We start from the raw sequence: 20255 nt of genomic DNA on the forward strand, positions 1-20255 counted from the left end.
TTTTTTCATGAGCCGAACTTTTTTCAGCCTAAGTGGAATCTTAGAAGCCGCATCTCTTTTTTTCACTACACCTGTCACGCCGAGTTGCGCTGATATGCACGATATGGAATCTGACGTACTTTTTAAAGATAAATATCGACTTACCTTAATATAGTGCTTCAGGTGTTCTCTGTGTATAAGAAAACAAAAACATCGCTCTCACCAGCGAGTTGAGATTTAGTTAGAGGAAATCCCCTCATTTCTTTTCTAAAGTATGTTTCCATCAAGCATTGATAAAGTTAATGGTTATTTTAATCCCGGGTTTGACTTTTAAGATGAACACTATTTGTGACGAGCGCGCCAACCAATAATATTTAAGCCGTTTTCTACTCAATTAAAATGCAAAGTTTTTCTTTTGTGGACATGTCGCGAAAAATGCTAGGTCATTCATATCTCAGCTCCTAAAATAAACTGATCCTTTTTTTCATACAATACACTGACAGTTATGCCACCAAATGAAGGTTCTAGCCGGCATTGTGACTTATCTATTGTACCCCTTATCGTCGATAATTAATTGCTGTTTGTGTTAGATCAGTCAAAAACGGAATAATTTATGTAGGTTTTTCTCAGAAAAAAATCTGTGCCATTTCCAAAAGGATTGCAGAGTCACTTTGAATAAGACCCAACATTGCTTCTCTTGCCATCAAGTTTGCAGTGGCAACTCAAAGATAAGGATTGGACTGAAAACAGAGAAATGGATTCTACTCATCCTTACAAAGTCTGTTTTATTCACGATTCAAAACGTAAATTTCTATATATTTTTATCGTTTTTAATTTAAAGTTTCAAATATGCACCTTAGCAGGCTTCGAGGTAATTTCTTCAAACCCATCATACACAGTGGAGGTGGATACCAAATCATGATGATTTGCACAACCACGTCACCTCACCAATAATTATGAAGTTGTGACAAACTTTATAGAAAATCATCGAAGGAAAATGTAAACAGGAAAGGAATGTAAAAGCCCGAGGCTTGCCGTATCTTTTGAAGTTCATTTTGCTGTTACCATAAAACCAAATAGATAAAGATTTTGCGGAAAAACCATACGCAAATTGAACCACATTTTACATGTTTCCTTTACTCCCAACTAAATGTCATTAACGGTTCCTTCCCTTTATGGTTTTAATACTTTATTCCGGCAAACAGATCTTCAAAAAAGAAAACTAAATTTATCATCAAGAGGGTGTTATAGCACCAAATTTTCTTCACTTATTTTACAGGATCATGTCAGGCACTTAGAGAGGAGAATTACACGTCCTTACTCGCGTGAATCATAAAGGATATTAGAATCAGATTCATAGTTCTTGGTCTAGGATTCTGACCTACCAGTAAGGGTTAAGAGCACGCGCTGCTCAACAGTTTCACAATAATTATGACGTGTGCATTTTACGCCTGCATTCGTTTAGTTCAATGTAACAAGAATGAAATTCACCTGAAATCATTTTTAAAATGTCGTTTGCAACGAGAAATTCTTGCATATGCAGCAGTTGTTTTAAAAGACAGCACGAAATTCATGTTAACGATCACCGCCATACTGTGAGCAGGAAGAGGTGTAAATCTTTTTCAGTCAGAAAAATTGAAAAACAGGTTTGGAGAATGTATCTGGAAAAGTTGAAACCTCAAATTACCCGTGAACGGCAAATAGCTAAATTACCAATGGAACACATTGAAGTAGTCCGCGAAATTGGTCCTTCCGAAATATTTGTGGAGACACCAACCAATGTTAACAGTCGTTCATTGATTCTAGATGTGAATTGCCAGAACTTCTGGGATTTCGTTAATGGGCAGTCGTGGGAGGGGAGGGTAAGAGTGTGTGAAGGAGAGCTGATGTATAGGTTGAGAGAAACACTGAAAATGCTTGTCAGACTGGGAAAAGTTACAGATTTCACTGTAACTAGGGTATTTACAGCTCAGAGTGTCACCAGTCAGGAACATAGTGTCCCTGAGGAAAAGGTACCTTGTATTTTACTATTAGTATTTGGTACTGTTATATTTACGTTAATTGTTTAGGATTACTGAAACAATGTCAGCTGTAAGGCATAAGGACCTAAATTTTATCATAAGTTATTTCCTTAAGTATGATTTTCGAAAAGACATTAGGCAAATCCAGGGTTTTCAGATAGGCGCGTCTTGATACTAGTGGGAAAAGAAGTTTATCGCCTCCTTTTGTTCCCTGTTACTTCAATTTGCCCACCGAAAACTGCATTGCACTGATGTTAATATCCCTGATTTTAATTTTCCAAAGTATTTGATATTTCATATCAAACACATTTTCATACAGTCACCACATGAAGCTTTCCCTGTGAGAGTGTCTTAAATCATCTTTTACCTGAAGCTGTTTTCGTAATAAGTTCCTTATTTCTTTTTGTAATATGCACATACCAAATTAGTCACCGGGGCTTGTGGTACGAGTGGAACAGACCTACTATGGAGGGGTGCCAAAGAAGACAAAGAAAAAGGTTAGCTTCAACTTGGTCCCCGATAGCGCGTTTATACCGCGTCTGAAATGTGTATCACCCATTCTTAAAAGTGCATGGTACAAGACTACGCCCGTCAACATTACAAGTCAGAATACTCCAAATATAACCCCAGATATCAATCTGATCAATGGTCACGACGCGGGAAATGAGCCCACGTTACGCCGAAAGGCAACCAGCGAAAACAAGCCTGAGAGCGTGTGTAATTTAAGCGCATCTGTCGCAAAAGAAGACTTTGCAACAATCTGCCTTCAAGCAACTCAGCATTTCATAGTTGTGAGAGAAATGGTCACTAGTAGCAGAACTATCAAATCATCAACGTCGTTCACGTTTAGAAGAAAGGAAAATTTATCTGGAACAAGCAAGATTGCTGAGACAATGAATGACTTCTACACTTCTAAAACCCTTGTTGAACATTTTGATAAAACACCGGAGTTCAAACCAAGTACACCTCTGCTCGGGTTGAAAATTTAGTCTTAACTGATTCAAAGAAACAGTTCTTATAATCACTAGTAAGAGTTGTGCCTGAGTTACTTAATGTCCCTTATTTTTGAACTTGAATAAACTTTGTCGATAGAACTAAAACTTTTATCGAAATAATCGCTTTCTCCAGTGAACTTTGTGATATTTCAATGCAATTGCAAAGGGTCTGGGTGCAATTTCTGTAGCTCAAACTTTTAAAAATAAGCAAATCTGCCCAGTTAGAATACTGACTCGTAAGTAATAATTTTCTTCCTTTCAGTTGTTTTAAGCTCCACATTTGTAATTAATTAATTATCAAAGCTTTTCCTTTCGTGTTCCCATGTTATGCTCGGCGATGATGCATGACATTTTGATAAGCTAGGAAAATAAGTCAGATCTACGGCAGCCTTTCGTCTTAAATGTGATTTATCGCACAAGAATAAGCAAACGGCGTCGAAATTATAGGGTTTTTTTTACATCTTTATAACGTCGACGTTTCTTTTTATACGTGACTATAATTTTACGGATGTGTACGACACTCAGCTGTTCGGAAAAAAAGATATTCAAATGTCTTTCTTGCAACGTGGACTCAACGAATTAGCCTCAGCAAAGGCACCGCGATAATTATATTCAACGACATTTATTTTAATTAACAGACGTGAATTTGCAGTTCTACTTCTTTAATGTGTAATCTAGTTTATTATTTAGGAAAACAGTGTAATGAAAATTTCATTGGGCGAAAGTTTTTCTATTCACGACGATCTTTTGTTGTGAAGTTGTTGGGAACAGTGGTGACAGGTGTAAATGTTTTATCACTTGGTTGGGAAAGTTCTACGAGCTGCGGCGCTAATTAAAGCATTTTGTAGCAGCCAGTAAAACGTAAACTGCGGTCGCTCAAAGCACACTTAGTGGTCAGTACTTATCGCTGTTATGAAGACATGAAGACGAACCTCAGTTCTGTTGGGGTCCGCGCAAAACAGAACGAATAATCCTTTTATAGAAGCAGGGAACAAAATGTTGAAGCCTTCGACAGTGAATCAAGCAAAAACTGTTTCTCATAAAAGAAACGGTTCCTCGAAAAAGCCATCGAGAGGGAACAGCTTTGCAAAGGATGAGGACATGGAAAAGATTTTGAAGGAGGTTGAGAGTGGTAGTTTGTACAGCCCCTCGTCTAAAAATGCCAAGAAACGTCAGTGTGTTGTAGACGAGAATTCGCAGCGTCCAGACGAAGAACTCGAACAATTTTTTGTGGACGTAGAGAAGAGAAATGCAGAGCTACAAGAATTGCTTCAAATTGTTGAAACCACAAGACAAGAAAACGAAGCCGGGCAGATTTCAAGAGAAGCTTCCGCCGGCGTGAGGGGAAGTACAGACTCCTTGGTGGAAAAACTCATGCGTGAGTTAGACAATGTGGGCTGGGAGAAAAACAATGTTAACAGACCCGCACAAAGACCGAAAAGCTCCAGCCAAGCTCGTGATGGAACAAATTGCGCAAAACTTCAAGCCAGCACATCGGAAGAAGAGCTCGATGAGATGCTAGCAGAGCTCTTAGAATTTTGACCAGGGAACAAAACCACAAAAAGGATTACTGATTACAGTTTGCGAATTTAATTTGGTCAATAAGAAGTTTCAATTATCAAGTTTGAGTGTTTAGAAAGAACGTGAACCAGTCTCTATTGTAGGGCTGCATGACATGTAAAAAAAGGGAGATTGTTGGAGGTTTTTCTCTGTTTTTTTAGATAATAATGTTTCAATTGTGTCTTTATAAAGTTACTGTGGCTACCTACTGCAGTGTCTAACTGCTAAAATTAGGCTTATAAGCGGTTCCACATTTACTATCTTGACTGCCTGTGTCTTTGATTTAAATGATTTAAAACAATTCAAATCTTACCCTCCAATATTACAAGTCGAGGTTATTGCCTGTCAAGTTTTATTTTAAAACAAAGAAATATTTGATCCTGTTCCTGAGCTGTAGGACTTGAAAAAGCTTGAAAGTTAATGAAAAACTGACTTGCAGTGTATTCAAAGCTTTGTATCGAGGACTGTTCATATTGAAGATGAATACTTCGTTCTAAGACTCATTTTTTATACAAAAAATTTGTATAATGAAGCCCCCATTGGTTTAAAAGTGCCTTAAAATTTTTTTACTCCAATTTACACACTTAAATTCAATGTGGCTGTGGTAATCATCCTGTTTGTCAAAAATTTTCCTCCATTGACAAAACATTAGCCCTTGACCAAACTTCATGTAGAGTAAATTCTTTGCAAACCCATAAGTATTCCAACTAACTTGAAGGCCAATCTAATAACACTTCAATAAAAAAAAATTTAATTACCGGTAATCACACAGTAGGTATAGTTTATTGAAATTCTATGTAAGGTGCGGAAATGCACTGATTAATATTAATTATCAATCAGTTTTACACGGTGATTATATTTTACAGTAATTATATGTTTACCTACTTAAAACAAAGTAAACATCTGCCTTTCGTGTCCATCTCCTACTTTGCGGCCGGATAAATAATTACTGATCTAAGCTACCCTGGACCTGTGCATTGGTAAGAGGGCCTCAGTATACATTATCATACATTATCTTACATTAGTCATATACATTATTTCTGTACATTACAATTAAAAAAAGGAGCATCAACCCTTTATTATGGCTTATCATGTTATAAACTCTATACACCATCCTTTTTCAAATTCCAGTCAGAAATTATGATAGGAGCGTTGGGATAGAAATGCAGGAGTCTTTCAACGATACTGACTTGTGTAAGTTATTATACTTGAATTACTTTTTATTAATATACTACTGTGGTACCATTTCTACATCGCTTTGTTACATTTTGAAGTACCTACACTGCAAAGAGCCTCACTGCAATATTTTACAGGATCGCATTTACGAGGTGCTTCGACTCAAACCACTGTTTCTCACCAAGCCTTAAGCGACACGTAATGTTGTTTGGAATTCGATGTTAAAAAAAAAATTGAAGTTTCTACTGACTCTTCCCTAAGTAATATCTGTTGGAGTTAAAGGAGCTTTCGATCTCCGAAAACAGAGCATTTTCAAAATGGCTTCGAAAGAGAAAATAGAAACGCAGAGGTTTGAATGTTAATTTATTTCTGCCGTGGTCATCTTTGGACCAATTTATCGACGGAAATGTTTTGTTCCCTCATTGATCCCAATGGATTATTATCTATAAACTGAGAATTGACTTGAATCGCTGCAGGAGCAATAAGGGTAAATTTTTCTATTTGGTGGCTTTAGTGTCTTTCTTGAAAAACAGCTCCTTAATAAATGCACGAAGATCTTCCATCTGAATAAGATATATCACAACTTTTACAATGCTGTTCGAGAAAATCAGCCCAGAAAAAAACACCTTGTGATAAATTGTGTTCTAAAATCTGGAGGATCTTTTGCCATTGAAGTAGCATATATGGCGTAATAATAAACCCCTGAATTAGAAATGATAAATGCCAGTGTAACGGCTACAAGCAAATATGTTCCTCGAATTGTAGCAGCCTTGAGGCTCTCTCTTATGGCGTTACTTGACTGTATATGTACTTTACTTTTTTGCCTGCGCCACATAGTTATTGCGATGGAAATATTGACTGAGTAAATTAGATCAAAGATGGAATGAGGTATTGTGTTACTCCATGACTTGCGCAAATAATCTGGAGCGCTCTTTAACTAGTATCAGGTTTACACATGACTGTGTAATGTTTATCATCAAGATCAGAAGGGATTCCATCTACGGCTGCACCCGGGCCTAACACATCAATAACACCTATTAGTATATACTAAAACAGTGGATAGCGTTGAAGGCGCGCTCTGATTGGCTTGTCAAACTCCGAATATCCTTTGCTATTTACCTCCGAGCAACTCGAGAAAAAATGGCGTCCCGGTTTGCATCCGTGACAAGCGAAGAAATCACTCAAATTAACGACAGTGGTGTATATTATCTCACTGTTTTAGTATATACTAAAACAACTATCCATGCCGGCGGCCCATGTCGGCTTGCGAACACGACTAACACTTAAGGTACGAGGAACTTTACGAATCGCGAAATACCTCTCCATACTTATTACTAAAAGATTATTTATTGTAACAGTAGTAAACAGGATGTTGAAATAACGAACTATTTTGCACGCCCAGGTGTGCCGTTGGAATACATCTAACGTCATCTGAATACAAAACAAAGGAATGGATATCATAGGGCAAAGAATTTCGGAAAGAGCTAAACTTTTTATGTACAAGTTTAAATTTCTTACAAAGGAACATCTCTGCAGAAACCCGACAGTTTTCTTTCTCTTTGAAATAAAGTAATAGATAATGCTGTTACCAACGAATCCTACGACTCCAAAAGTTATCAAAAGTAATACCACAACAAGCTTGGTGTCGAAACCTGCTGGTAAAAGCACATAGATTCTTCTCCTTGTGTCTGAGCTATTGTGGAATGCCGACGAATTAGTCATGAGGTTGGACAGTTGGCGGGATCCTTCTGGCATGACTACAATCTGTTGGACTATCACATGAAATTGGATTGAATCATTTTCAAAGTCATAAGTATATCACTTTAAAATCAGCACGTGTATAGTTAGGTTTTGAAAACCCGTAATGTAGTAGTAGTAGTAATAATAGTAGGTGTTATAGCAGTTGGTAAAGACTGTAGTATAGCAGTTGGTAAAGAACACTTTTCAACTCGTTATGTAATATAATTTGTGTTGTAGTTTCGTTTGGGTATTTTATATTCATACAGACATTTTGATATATTTAGGTCGCTCTATACAAGCCCCCTGGGCCAGCCTGTTTAAGTGCTGCAAATAAATGAAATAGATCAATAAATGGGATACCTGTGGTGCGTTTACATGTTCTTCTAGATTAGGACTGAGCTTGGGCGTTCACGTACAGAAGTAACACGCCAACTTACCTGACTTACTTTCTTCTTCATATTTAAGGCAATGTTGTAGAATGTGAGACGTTGTCTTGGAGGAAATCGCAGGGTTTCATTTTACCATAGTTAAGCAAGCACTTCACCGAGTAAAAACCCTTCAAAATTTCTTCCTGTTAACCCTCTAAATGTCTCGCCTGAAACAGTGTTGGGGTTTTTACCTGCGGAAGAGCAGACATAATATTAATCAACTGAGTTATAAAATTACAATTAGTAAGGCCGAGATTCACCATGTTTTTTTAATATTCTTCTTTGCTTTCTTGCATTCTTGGATACTTTTCGATACGTACCGACAGATTTATACTTTGTGAATTTGTTCAGAAGCCATATTTAGAACGTTTATACGATATTCAAGTTAAGATTATACTCGATATCCTCAACGAGAAGAGAAAAAGGAAAGAGGCTCCATCAGAGGGAAAATCTGATGACTTTCTCCTCCCAGTCCACCGGAGAGATCGTCCGTATTCCGAAAAATGAAACGAGAACGTTCAGTCTTGTGAATCATTTTGCCATCCATTAACCTTGTATCTCCAGAAAACTAACGGCAGTAAATCAGAACTCATTTTAATTAAGACCTTTTTAATTCTCATTCGTCGTGCAAGGCCGACTCCTAAAAACGTTATCGCAATGCAGTCAGTATTTAACCGGATTTTGATTTTTAGATCCGGGGGCTAACTAAAATGAATTCCCCAAATTTAAACTGAAGGGAAAAAAAGAACTATGAAAGCGTTTAACGTTAAAATATATATATATTTTTTGCATGGGTTTATCTAATATCTTCAATCAAAAGAAATGTTAACGCAGACAGAAATTTTCTCACCCATGCCTGCTGCTACAGTCACCGGTTTTACGCACATGGGCTTGAAGTGATCTCCTCAAGTTCCTCGAGTCGCGTACAACTTGTTAAAAGACTGCTGATGTCTCATATGTTCCAATTGTATATATTCAGTTTGAGTAATTGTTACTCGGGTCATTCATTCCTTCGTTGCTAATTGATCGCAATCATTCGCTGGAAATATCCTTTACTGAACTAGACATATCTACCAATCAAATTTTAAAAAACAACTTCAGGGCCTTATCGAGATAAATTATGTTCATTTTAAATCAGGGTCCTCATCACCAGTATTTTGAAAATAGCCTGAAAAACATCCGCAACGTAATTGCTCTCTTACAGCTTCTCTTCGCACTTTGAGCCAGACACCAAAACAATGTGAAGGTGTTTGGCTCATGCGGTGCCACGTTTTTATCTAGCCTGTGCAAAATATCAAGGACTGCGTACACCAAGGCACTTGGACGATTGTCTAAAAAATATTCATATGAAAAAGTTCATAATTTTATACATGTAGGTCATCTTATGACCCTCTATTTTGCACTCGTGTAACAGGAGAAATGCAGCCCTTGCTAGCCAATTAGAACTGAGTATTTTTTTTTCACGTATATGGGAGTTATGACTAGAAAGAGTCATTCGTAATAAAAAGGTCGGTAATTAAAGACTTCTAAGGTCCCATGTACTTTTAAAAATTGGGGATACAAACATACCTAATTTGTGACTCGAGAAAATTATCATATAACGTAAAATTCTCATCCTGTCGAGGAGAAATTCGTTTGTTGGTCAAGACAAAAAATAGATATCATAGTTACACATATAGATGAGAAAAAAATAAAATGAGATAAAATGGAATATTAAGTGCACCTTCTGCCACAAAAGTTTTTACAGCTGAGTGTTACGAATGGTTCACTGCGGCATGAAAAATGAGTTTGAGTCACGTTTTAATTGCACATGTTACTTTTCATACTAACTATGATTGCCACATACATTATGCTAAAAACATTCCCGTTTTCCTTCGTAAAGTGTTTCCTCACGTTCTCTGAAGGACCTCTACGCACTGCTGTAACAGATGTCAAAGTTACCCAGAGCCATCTTCCATCCCCGGGTGTCTCTTATGAGTTCCTGTTGTTTGTTTTTCCCGGAATAAGTACTTTGACAAAGCCGAAAGTTTTCCTTTAAATAATTTTACCACAAATGGCCTTTTTTTCGACTGCAAACTCAAAAACATATGTTGGATTTCTACGTATTGTAGTTTTTTGGCTTACCGCACTGGGTACCGCACGATCTTTGATTTATGCAATCAAGTTTTCGTTCAACTACAAACGCAGAAACGCTAAGATATTTGAAAAAAGAGTCGTTTCACAAATTGTGCTCAGTGATTCATTAAAAACAGACGAGGAAAATATTCAAACAACCGTGTTTATTTGAAAACAATCCTAATTCTCTTGCAATATGTGATAAATATGGTAATAATAATAATAATAATAATAATAATAGTAATAATAAATAGGATACTCCCATCACATTGAGTGGTTTTCAGGGGGGTCCTCTGACTAAAAATACATTTAGATTAGATAAAAAAAAAAAAAATAATAATAATAATAATAATAATAGTAATAATAAATAGGATACTCCCATCACATTGAGTGGTTTTCAGGGGGGTTCTCTGACTAAAAATACATTTAGATTAGATAAAAAAAAAAAAATAATAATAATAATAATAATAATAATAATAATAATAGTAATGTCGTGACTGCGAGTTGCGTTACGCAAGTTTCTGTTTTCCGGTGATGACAGCTAGACGTCAAATTCGCCCGTTTTGAACTTTGAGTCCTTTGATATATGAGACGAGTAGTGGGTGTGAGAGAGTAGGAGAATTGTGACAGTGAGGCGGAGTGCTGGGCCATTAAAACTGTTAAAATCAAGAAATTGTGAGTTTCTTTGTCGACGAAAACCGATTCCCGACAAAAGTGGCGACCCTGCCAGGACCGACTGAAGATATTCAAAACTTTGATATCGATTTGTACCCGTAAAAAACACAGCACAGCGCACAGATAACGTGTAAACAACATGTCGGAGCTGGAACAAGCGCTGAAGAAGATCGACTCTAAATTCCGGCTATTGGAATTTACGCGAGATGACGTCCCCAGAATTCAAGAAAAGAAAGATTTGAAGGCGACAGAGCGATTGCAGAAGACTTTGGAGAAACAGATCGATAGCGTTCACGAACAGATGGTGGAAATACAAGCACTGAAAATAGAGAAAGGAGAAGAACCGGACCACGTGCGTAAATGGAGCTTGGGGATCGAAAAACAAGTCGCAGAATACGAAGAGATAACTGAGGATGTTAGGAAAACCGTCAAAAACCTACGTGAAGAAGCCTCACGGGAAGCGAAATGGGAAGAAGAGAAGGCCGAAGAGGAAAATCGCAAGCGGCGTTATGAAGAAGAGCTAAAATTAGAGGAGGCGAAAATGCAGATTAAGAGAGATTTTGAGAAGAAAATGGAAGAAGATCGGAACAAGTCCGTGAAGGAAAGCGGTGCAAAGCTGCCAAAATTAACTATAACTAAGTTCCAAGGTACCCATTTGGATTGGCTACGATTTTGGAGTCAGTTCGACACCGAAATAGATCAAGCTGCCATTACGCAAGTGGCAAAGTTCTCGTACCTGAAAGAGCTCCTTGTCCCGAAAGTTCGATCTGCCGTCGATGGCCTACCTTACAACACCGAGGGATACGAACGTGCTAAGGCTATCTTAACAGCGAAGTACGGAAAACCGAGTGAAGTCGCCAACGCCCACATCCAGCGTATTATTGCTTTGCCTACTGTACAGGGATCGCAGCCAGCAAAAGTACACGATTTTTATGAAAAACTGGCCACAAACGTTCAAGCACTCGACACGATGGGAAAAATAAAGGAAATCAACGGTTATGTTAGAGTCACTCTGGACAAATTACCTGGTATCAGGGCTGACCTTGTTCGCTTGGATGACAACTGGCATGAGTGGGCGTTCCCTCAGATGTTGGAGGCACTTCGTAAATGGTGTGACAGGAATCCTTTAAACTCTTCCGACCAACCAAACAAGTCGCGAGACAGATTCTTCAACTCAAGGCAAGAAGATTATCGACAGAGACCGTGCGTTTACTGCAATTCAACCAGCCACAAATCTGTTAACTGTGACAAGATAGCGAGTGTCGGAGACAGGAAGAAGCATCTCAGTGAGAGAAGGTTGTGTTTTAATTGCACTGGCACAAGACACAGAGCTACAGATTGTCGTATTACTAGAGGCTGCCAGAAGTGTCATGGAAGACACCATACATCAATCTGTGACAAAGAGCCCCAACAGTTACTACTAGCCACATTTGAAGATGAAGTTGTTTACCCAGTGGTAGTCGTCAACGTGAATGGGATAACATGCCGAGCTTTATTGGACACAGGGGCCGGAAGCTCCTATGCTTCAGCTACATTGGTCAAGCACCTTGGGAAACAACCAGCCAGAGCAGTGTACAAGAAGATTGACATGATGCTGTGCTCAACTAACCAGAAAATTGAACAGTATGATGTCAGCATTTCAAGTATTCAAGGGAAATTTGAGATGACAACAATGGTGAGTAAGGTCGATAAGAGTGTCCTTCTATCAATTCCAAATCCCAGATACGCTGATAAGATCAAGACATTTTCACACCTCGGGGGTGTTACCATGGATGATGAAGATACCAAGCCCGAACTACCAATTCATCTAATACTGGGAGCAAGTGAGTACTCCAGAATAAAGACCAACACTAAGCCGAAGATTGGCAAGGCTGGTGAACCGATCGCTGAACTAACTACACTGGGGTGGACCATGATGTCGGCAGGCAAAGAAATGGGGCTAAACAGTGTCTACCTGACCAGAACGTCTTCAGTAGAGTATCAACAGCTGTGTAGTCTAGACGTGTTGGGCCTTCAAGACAGACCAGATGGAGATCAGCAGAGCGTGTATGAAGAATTTAAAGAACAGTTAAGGCGGAGCGACGAGGGATGGTATGAAACAGGTTTGCTGTGGAAACATGGTCACAAGCCGCTCCAAAGCAACGAGCATGGAAGTCTCCGAAGACTTGGAAACCTCACGAAGAAACTTCAAAGACAGCCCGATCTCCTCGCGCAGTATGACCAGATAATTCAAGACCAACTGGAGACGGGGATCGTTGAGAGAGTGACGTCAGAACCTGTAGGAAGGGAGTTTTACATTCCACACAAGCCTGTCATTAGAGAGTCAGCTGAATCCACCAAACTGCGAATTGTGTTCGATGCATCAGCGAAAGCTAACGAGAAGAGTCCATCATTGAACGACTGCTTGGAAACAGGACCGGCTCTTCAGAACCTCCTGTGGGATGTTCTAGTGCGAAACCGCCTGAAACCAATAGCTCTGGCCGGCGACCTAAAGCAAGCATTTCTACAGGTGCGCATTCGGATGGAAGATCGAGATGCCCTTCGGTTCCACTGGTTTAGGAACAAAGCGACATCTGAAGTAGAAGTTCTCAGGTTCACCCGTGCACTGTTTGGCCTTGTGCAGTCACCTTTCTTGCTAGGAGGGACATTGCAGCAACACTTGGAGAGCCAGAGAGAAAAGTACCCAAAAGAAGTAGAAGACATCCTGCAGAGCTTGTATGTTGACGATGTGATAACTGGTGGAGAAACCGTGGAGGAGGTGCGCGCACTCAAGGAAATTGCCGTGGCAGTATTTGGAGAAGCCCAGTTCGAGCTACACAAGTGGCATTCCAATGCACCAGAGTTGGAAGTGAACTCAGCACCAGATGAATGCAACCAAAGTTATGCCAAGGAACAACTCGGAGTTAAACCTGGAGAAACAAAGATGTTAGGCCTACCATGGAACAAATCCGAAGACACGATTGCTGTAACCTTCCCGGAGTCACCCCCTGAAGTAACCAAGAGAGAAATGTTGCGATTCCTTGCTTCAATTTACGATCCACTGGGTGTCACATCACCAGTATCTCTCGTCGGAAAGCTGCTTTACCGAGAGGTGTGCGACCTGAACCAATCATGGGACAAGGAAGTACCAAAGTATATCGAAAGAAAGTGGAAACAATTCGAGAAAAACCTACCTGACCAAGTTGCAGTTCCACGCCCGGTGACGGCTTTCCAGGAAGCGATTGATGCCATTGATTTGCACGCGTTCCGAGACACAAGCGGGACAGGGACAGCAGCTGCCGTGTATGCTGTGGTTCATCAAGCAAGTGGCTCAAATCAAAGACTATTAGCAGCTAAAGCGCGCCTCGCGAAGAAGGGGCTAACTATCCCAAGGCTAGAACTGGTCTCAGCGCACATGGCGGCAAACCTTGTAGCAAACGTGAAGAATGCCCTTCAAGGACAGCCCGTGAAGTCGGTTTATGGATGGCTTGATAGCACAGTGGCCCTCCATTGGATCAGGGGAGGAGGAGGAAGTACCTATAAACAGTTTGTGGCAAACAGGGCACAGAAGATCAGAGAGAAAGATTTCATAGAATGGAGACATGTTGGAACCAGCCAGAATCCAGCGGACATCGGCAGCAGAGGCTGTGATGGAGACAAGTTACCCAGGCTGTGGTTGGAAGGACCGGAATGGTTGTCAGATCTCGAGCGCTGGCCACCTCATCTACTCACAGAACCAACGGAGGAAACGGAAGCAGAAGCGAAGTTAACTAAGGAACTCTTCCGGACTGCTGTAGAAACAAAAAACGAGCTAGATAACATCTTAGAGAAGCACAACTACTGGACAACAATCCGAGTAACAGCATGGATCAGGCGCTTCCTGGATAACTGCAGGTTGAGCAAAGAAGCACGAACCCGAGGTCCTTTGACAACGGCTGAGACTGATAAGCAAGCACAGTGGTGGTTCAGGAGAGCACAAGAAAGCTACAGTGGAACAGAATATTTCAAGCAAGACCAGTTAAGACTCAACTTGCAGAAGAATGGTTTGGGGCTGTACGAGTGTCGTGGTAGAATACAAGGAAGCTATCCAATTTACCTTCCTCCAGATGCCCCGTTGTCAGAGAAGTTAACCCAGGACGCACATATCATGACGTTACACGGGGGAGTTGGTCTCACTATGGCTTTTATCAGGGGCGAGTTTTGGATACCCCGGCTGAGAAGTTTAACAAAAAGGGCAATTAAAAGTTGTTTTGGATGCAAAAAGTTCCAAGCCGCAGCATTTCAAAAACCACCTCCTGGAAACCTTCCAAATGACCGTACCTCTGGCTCAGTTCCATTCCAAGTAGTGGGCGTCGATTACGCCGGTCCAATTTCTTATAAAATCGGCAAGAAAAGAGGAGACGGGAAAGCCTATATTTTGCTGTTTGCATGTAGTCTCACGAGGGCCATCCACTTGGAGCTGTTGACTAACCAAACAGCTGAGGAATTCGTCAAAAGCTTCAAGCGCTTCATAGCAAGAAGGGGCAGGCCACAAAGAGTGTACTCCGACAACGGGAGAAGTTTCGTTGCGGTTTCAAAGTGGTTAAAAAGGATCATGAAGGACGAGAAGCTCCATGACTACCTAGCCCACCACCATATTGCATGGCAATTCAACTTAAGCAGGGCCCCTTGGTGGGGCGGCCAATTCGAGAGGATGATAGGACTTGTAAAGCAGGCCTTGTACAAGTCTGTAGGGGGAGCCCACCTTACATGGGGTGAGCTGGAAGAGGTGATCCTGTACGTTGAAGTCACTCTCAACAACCGGCCCCTGACTTATGTAGAAGACGATATCCAACTACCCATGCTGACACCCAACAAAATGATGTTCGGTCAACCCAACCTGCTGCCCGAAGATGATGTTGATTCGATGGAGGACGGGGATCTGAGGAAACGTGCAAGACATATTCGGCGCTGTAAGGACGTGCTATGGTCCCGATGGACAGGGGAGTATATCAAGAGCCTGCGAGAGAGGCACAATCTCAACCACAAGAAGGGAGGACCGCCTATCAAGGAAGGTGATGTCGTGTTAATCCAAAATGACGAGCGTAACAGAGGAAAGTGGAACCTCGGGATCGTGGTGAAGCTAATCGAAGGTAGAGACGGAGTCGTCAGAGCAGCAAGACTGAGAGCAGGCAAATCCTATCTGGAGCGGGCGATCCAACAGTTGTGCCCCATGGAGTTGTCCTGTGACAGGACCCAGAAATCTCAAGATCCAGTTCTTAACCCTACAGCTCGGGTGTTTACACCCAGGAGAGCGGCTGTGGCTGTTACAGAGCGCATAAGGGCTATTGCTGATCAAGAAGAACACTAAAGGAACGTTTATTCTCGTTTGTTTTATATTTGACACCTCCGGTATCAAATAGGGGGAGAGTGTCGTGACTGCGAGTTGCGTTACGCAAGTTTCTGTTTTCCGGTGATGACAGCTAGACGTCAAATTCGCCCGTTTTGAACTTTGAGTCCTTTGATATATGAGACGAGTAGTGGGTGTGAGAGAGTAGGAGAATTGTGACAGTGAGGCGGAGTGCTGGGCCATTAAAACTGTTAAAATCAAGAAATTGTGAGTTTCTTTGTCGACGAAAACCGATTCCCGACAGTAATAATAAATAGGATACTCCCATCACATTGAGTGGTTTTCAGGGGGGTTCTCTGACTAAAAATACATTTAGATTAGATAAAAAATAATAATAATAATAATAATAATAATAATAGTAATAATAAATAGGATACTCCCATCACATTGAGTGGTTTTCAGGGGGGTTCTCTGACTAAAAATACATTTAGATTAGATAAAAAAATATTAATAGTTTGTATATGTAGATGTAAAGAAGCACATAAAAGCACTAAGATTAAAATACTAAAATTAAGAATATGCTAAGGTTTATAAGGTAATTTTAAAAAGTAAAAAATTAAGAATATGCTAAGGTTTAAAAGGTAATTTCAAAAAATAATTATTTAAGTGTCCGGCAGAGGCTTTTTCAACTCAGGCGGAAGTGCCAACCATTCGTTTGTTGCTTGATAAGATGTTATGTGTCGTCCCCATTCCGTTCTAATTCTGCCAAAGCGTGGAAGGTGTCCATTTCTGGTGTTGTAACCATGTGAATTTAGTGTTGATTTAAAGTTATCAAAGTGCTCAGGAATGTTTCCTTTTATCGTGTTCTGAACAAGTACACAACGATGCGCACGACGACGAAATTCCAAAGGCAACCACGTTAATTCTTTCATTGCCTCTTTGGAGGAGGCCTTCTTGCCATAGACCTTTATAGCAAACTTATTTTGGAAGGCCTGTAGCTGTTCCATTTCTGATTTTAACCCTGGTTGATTGCCCCATATTATATCCGCATAGTCTAAATGAGGTATCACCAAACCATTGTAGTACGTAAGGGGAGTCTTTTCGTCGAGTATATGGCAAATGCGATTAAAAACACAGATACGATGACCTAACTTCTTGATCAAATTTCGAATATGAGGCCTCCAATTCCATTTTTCGTCAATTGTCACTCCAAGGTAGACATGGTGAATGTAGAATATCTGCGACTGATTGGCTACTCCACAGGAACGGATAGAACTTAACGGATTAAAGTAAGAAGTCGGTTAAATTATTGATCTTCAAGTAGAAATGAAAAAAAGAAAAAGAAATACAACAATAGGTCCTCGGCTTTCACGTCACTGTCGGCTGTCTCAATGCGGCGACTGATGAGGTCCGAAGAGAGTCGATTTCAAAACAGTGTTTACAGGAAGAAAGTATCGATAAACACTTAACAAGTCGACAGGTGACAAATTTAAGAAATTGAAGTAAACAAGTCTGGAAACAATAAGGTTCAGCCTCAAGGAAAACGGGAGTGGTTGGGACTGTGCCGGACACTTCTGCCACAGAGATGTGTGTTAACTGTTCTCGTTTGATATAAGGCTTCTCCCAATCACTGTCGACGCTAATATGCAAGACGTTTTCTAATACTTTTGATCTGACATTAAAAAGAAATTTTAAGAGAGAGAGGAAATGTTATGCGCACAAATTTAACCGGTGCTTTCTTTCGTTCGGATGAAATCCACTTCACGAGTGTCACAGCTGGCAACAGATTTGGTTTGTCAGGAACCCATCAAACTCAGCCTTCTCAGTTTGGGCAGCCAAATGTGTTTTCGCATTTTACTAGAAAATTCACCCTTCATGACAAAGTATTGGCATTACGGTTTCCATATGCAGTTTAACATGCAAATAAACAAATAAAATTGAGATAATTTTGACCGTGGAGTATTTAAAAACTGACACGGACAGTTTTTACTCCGAAAGTTCTTTCCCGTATAAGGTTTGTTATTGAAATGATTTTCGTGCAGTTTGCAATAAGTGCTCTTAGCAATTTTCATTAGATACAAACAAAATTGCAAGTTGCAGTCTTCCAAAAGTTTAAGAATGCTTATTTAACCCGAATTGCACGAGAAACTTGTTGTACTCTAGTTATTACTATACATTAACTCGTTACTCTCGGTAATTTTTTCCGATTGATTGCATTCGTGAACAAACTCTGCATCGTTTGGGATTAGTCGATATACTCTCATCCAATGAACACGCAAGATGTCTTGTGTATATATATTGCAACAATTACTTCCAGAAAAGATTTAACAGATATCTGTGGGGTAACAAAGATTCGGCAAAAGTCGAAATCTTAACCAAAGTCTGAGCATCATTCAATACTGCAGATGGTTGGAATACCGTTGCCATATTTCAAATCCTAAGTTTATTGCTTCAAAGAAGGGTGCTTGAAAAGTTGCTAATTATGCTAAATTTCAGCTGTTTTGAGATCTCCCAAAATTAACGATTGACTATGGATAATGTTCTGTTTGGCTGAAACAAATGATCTGAACAGTGAAAATGTAAGAAATCTGTACGTAACCTCCCTGAAAAGTTTAATGATTCAAATCGTACAAATTTTGAAAATCTAAATAAAAGAGAGGAATGAGAAAAAAAAAACTTTCTAATTAAATATTTTCCAATTGCTAAAATTACAGGTTGTGAAACAGCAGTCATTCTATAAGTAGTAATAACTCATTTGGTTCAAGGGCTAATCTGTAGTCAGCCCGACCTTATTTACAACTCCCGGCTACACTATGGTATCTTTCAAATGAAGTGTTATTAGTTGGTGGGCTACAAAAGCATCACCGGAAGACCAATCGCAGGCAGAAATCCTGTAAATACATAAAATTGCAGCAATTAGTTGCATAGTTTCCATTTTTTCCTCCGAGAAATCAATTCTTGTGAACAGATGCAGTAGCCGATAAATCATTAGAAAAGTCTTGCTCTTTAATTTCCATTCTGTAGACCCACGCAAAAATCTCAGTTATTACATTCTCATCACAATCAGGTGAAATATCGGATTCTCTAAGAAGATATTTATCGTGGTTTCCTTTGCGAAAAAAATTAATTTCGTTCAACTCATTCCTCGCTGAAGCAAAAGGCATCAAAATTTCTGATGGGAAGTTTCGCGTGATTTCTGTGACGTAAATTGGCTCTAACACTTCTCGTGCAGATGGAAGACAGATCTCTTGATCGCTTCTCAAATGCTTGTCAGCTCTGGTCAGAAAATTCTTTCCTGGTAAAAACCGCTTGAAGTTCGTTTTGCATCTCAGCTGGGAAAAACAGAATGTTCCCTGGTCGCATCTTCTCAACTTGAAATTCTTACACATCATAGCACAAAGCACCTTGTGAAAGAATTTTACAACTCCTATAATAAAGGAATCAAGAAATAATTATACACTTTAAAGTGAGCTTGTAACAGCTGTTTGTCGGCGGTAGTTATGTTAGAGAGAAATGATTGGGCGAGAAATGACATTTGATTTTGGGTTTCAAATTCAATATTCTATTTTAAAACCTGAGTCACAATAATTATTGTTTTTGGAATGGAGACATCTGACAAGTTCTTGTATCTTACATGCATCTACCACACAAATATCTATATAAAACTCTAAATACATCAACATAAACAATGCTGAAATTACATCACATTTTTTCAACAACTAGCAAATAGGTGACAAATAATCGCTCCGTTCCTCTCACGCGCCATGGAAAACAGTGGTGAAGAAACAAACTACAATCAGCATACTGAGTAAACAAAATTATAATAAAAATAAGTGGAAACTATGATTGAAGAATACTTACTTGCTGCACGAGCCATTCCTTCGACGGAAGTTCAAACTATTCCTAATTGGTGACAGAATATTTTAGCCTGACCAAGGAAATATTTTCAATCTTTCCACTGGGATAATCTCTCACTTTTGTTGAAGTAACTATCATTTGGGATCACTTTTGCAGTTAACAGAGGAAATTCAAATCCTTTTCAATCGATTTCTCAGTACCATGTAGATCTAGTCGCCAACGTATGTAAAATGTTTCTCCGAATGATTTAATATCAGATGCCACAGAGAAATTTGGCAGCCAATGAAATCGAGAAATTACTTATCCTTCGCCTTCAAATGATTGACCACAAACCTCATCGAGTTTTAACGTCCTCAGATCTCAACCATTTGACGTCATTTCAACTATGCCGTGCACTTAA

General features: G+C 39.6%; 5 protein-coding genes and 1 pseudogene across 7 annotated transcripts in view; 3 read left to right on the forward strand and 3 right to left on the reverse strand.

Annotated features, from left to right (window-relative positions):
- LOC111341710 (transient receptor potential cation channel subfamily A member 1) overlaps window positions 1-313 on the reverse strand; it is an 18419-nt gene extending 18106 nt beyond the window's left edge. The window contains exon 1 of one of the 2 annotated variants that reach the window (XM_088735685.1): window positions 145-313. The gene's annotated coding sequence lies outside the window, so the exon portion shown is untranslated. The remainder of the gene's footprint in view (window positions 1-144) is intronic. The other variant, XM_022948696.2, reaches the window with a different exon arrangement.
- Window positions 314-644: 331 nt separating this feature from the next.
- On the forward strand, window positions 645-3691 carry LOC148721326 (uncharacterized). Its single transcript, XM_088735221.1, has 3 exons — window positions 645-782; window positions 1259-1991; window positions 2429-3691. Exons 2-3 carry the CDS (start codon window positions 1488-1490, stop codon window positions 2987-2989), a joined length of 1065 nt encoding a protein of 354 aa, XP_088591347.1. The 5' UTR covers window positions 645-782; window positions 1259-1487; the 3' UTR covers window positions 2990-3691.
- A 171-nt stretch (window positions 3692-3862) lies between these two features.
- Window positions 3863-5462, forward strand: LOC111341721 (uncharacterized). Its single transcript, XM_022948711.2, has one exon. The coding sequence runs from the start codon at window positions 3992-3994 to the stop codon at window positions 4535-4537; it is 546 nt and encodes a 181-aa protein (XP_022804446.1). The 5' UTR covers window positions 3863-3991; the 3' UTR covers window positions 4538-5462.
- Window positions 5320-10393, reverse strand: LOC148721327 (uncharacterized; annotated as a pseudogene). Its single transcript, XR_015992492.1, has 4 exons — window positions 7909-10393; window positions 6961-7503; window positions 6734-6747; window positions 5320-6668 (listed from the first exon to the last, which is right to left on the reverse strand). The product of XR_015992492.1 is annotated as an uncharacterized LOC148721327 (transcript).
- Window positions 10394-10605: 212 nt separating this feature from the next.
- LOC111341722 (uncharacterized) lies at window positions 10606-16225 on the forward strand. Its single transcript, XM_022948712.2, has one exon. The coding sequence runs from the start codon at window positions 10829-10831 to the stop codon at window positions 16016-16018; it is 5190 nt and encodes a 1729-aa protein (XP_022804447.2). The 5' UTR covers window positions 10606-10828; the 3' UTR covers window positions 16019-16225.
- Window positions 16226-18592: 2367 nt separating this feature from the next.
- Window positions 18593-20103, reverse strand: LOC111341716 (uncharacterized). Its single transcript, XM_022948705.2, has 2 exons — window positions 19859-20103; window positions 18593-19424 (listed from the first exon to the last, which is right to left on the reverse strand). Exons 1-2 carry the CDS (start codon window positions 19872-19874, stop codon window positions 18949-18951), a joined length of 492 nt encoding a protein of 163 aa, XP_022804440.1. The 5' UTR covers window positions 19875-20103; the 3' UTR covers window positions 18593-18948.
- Between the last annotated feature and the right edge of the window lie 152 nt (window positions 20104-20255).

Source organism: Stylophora pistillata, chromosome 10, assembly GCF_964205215.1.
Source record: "Stylophora pistillata chromosome 10, jaStyPist1.2, whole genome shotgun sequence".
Taxonomy (NCBI): domain Eukaryota; kingdom Metazoa; phylum Cnidaria; class Anthozoa; order Scleractinia; family Pocilloporidae; genus Stylophora; species Stylophora pistillata.

What these genes read in the sequence shown, in the direction of transcription:
- LOC148721326 (XM_088735221.1), top strand. Translation starts at nt 1,488, where the DNA reads ATGTCGTTTGCAACGAGAAATTCTTGCATATGCAGCAGTTGTTTTAAA. An exon ending in ATAGTGTCCCTGAGGAAAAG is followed by an intron (nt 1,992 to 2,428) that starts GTACCTTGTATT and finishes ATACCAAATTAG; the next exon opens with TCACCGGGGCTTGTGGTACG.
- LOC111341721 (XM_022948711.2), top strand. Translation starts at nt 3,992, where the DNA reads ATGTTGAAGCCTTCGACAGTGAATCAAGCAAAAACTGTTTCTCATAAA.
- LOC111341722 (XM_022948712.2), top strand. Translation starts at nt 10,829, where the DNA reads ATGTCGGAGCTGGAACAAGCGCTGAAGAAGATCGACTCTAAATTCCGG.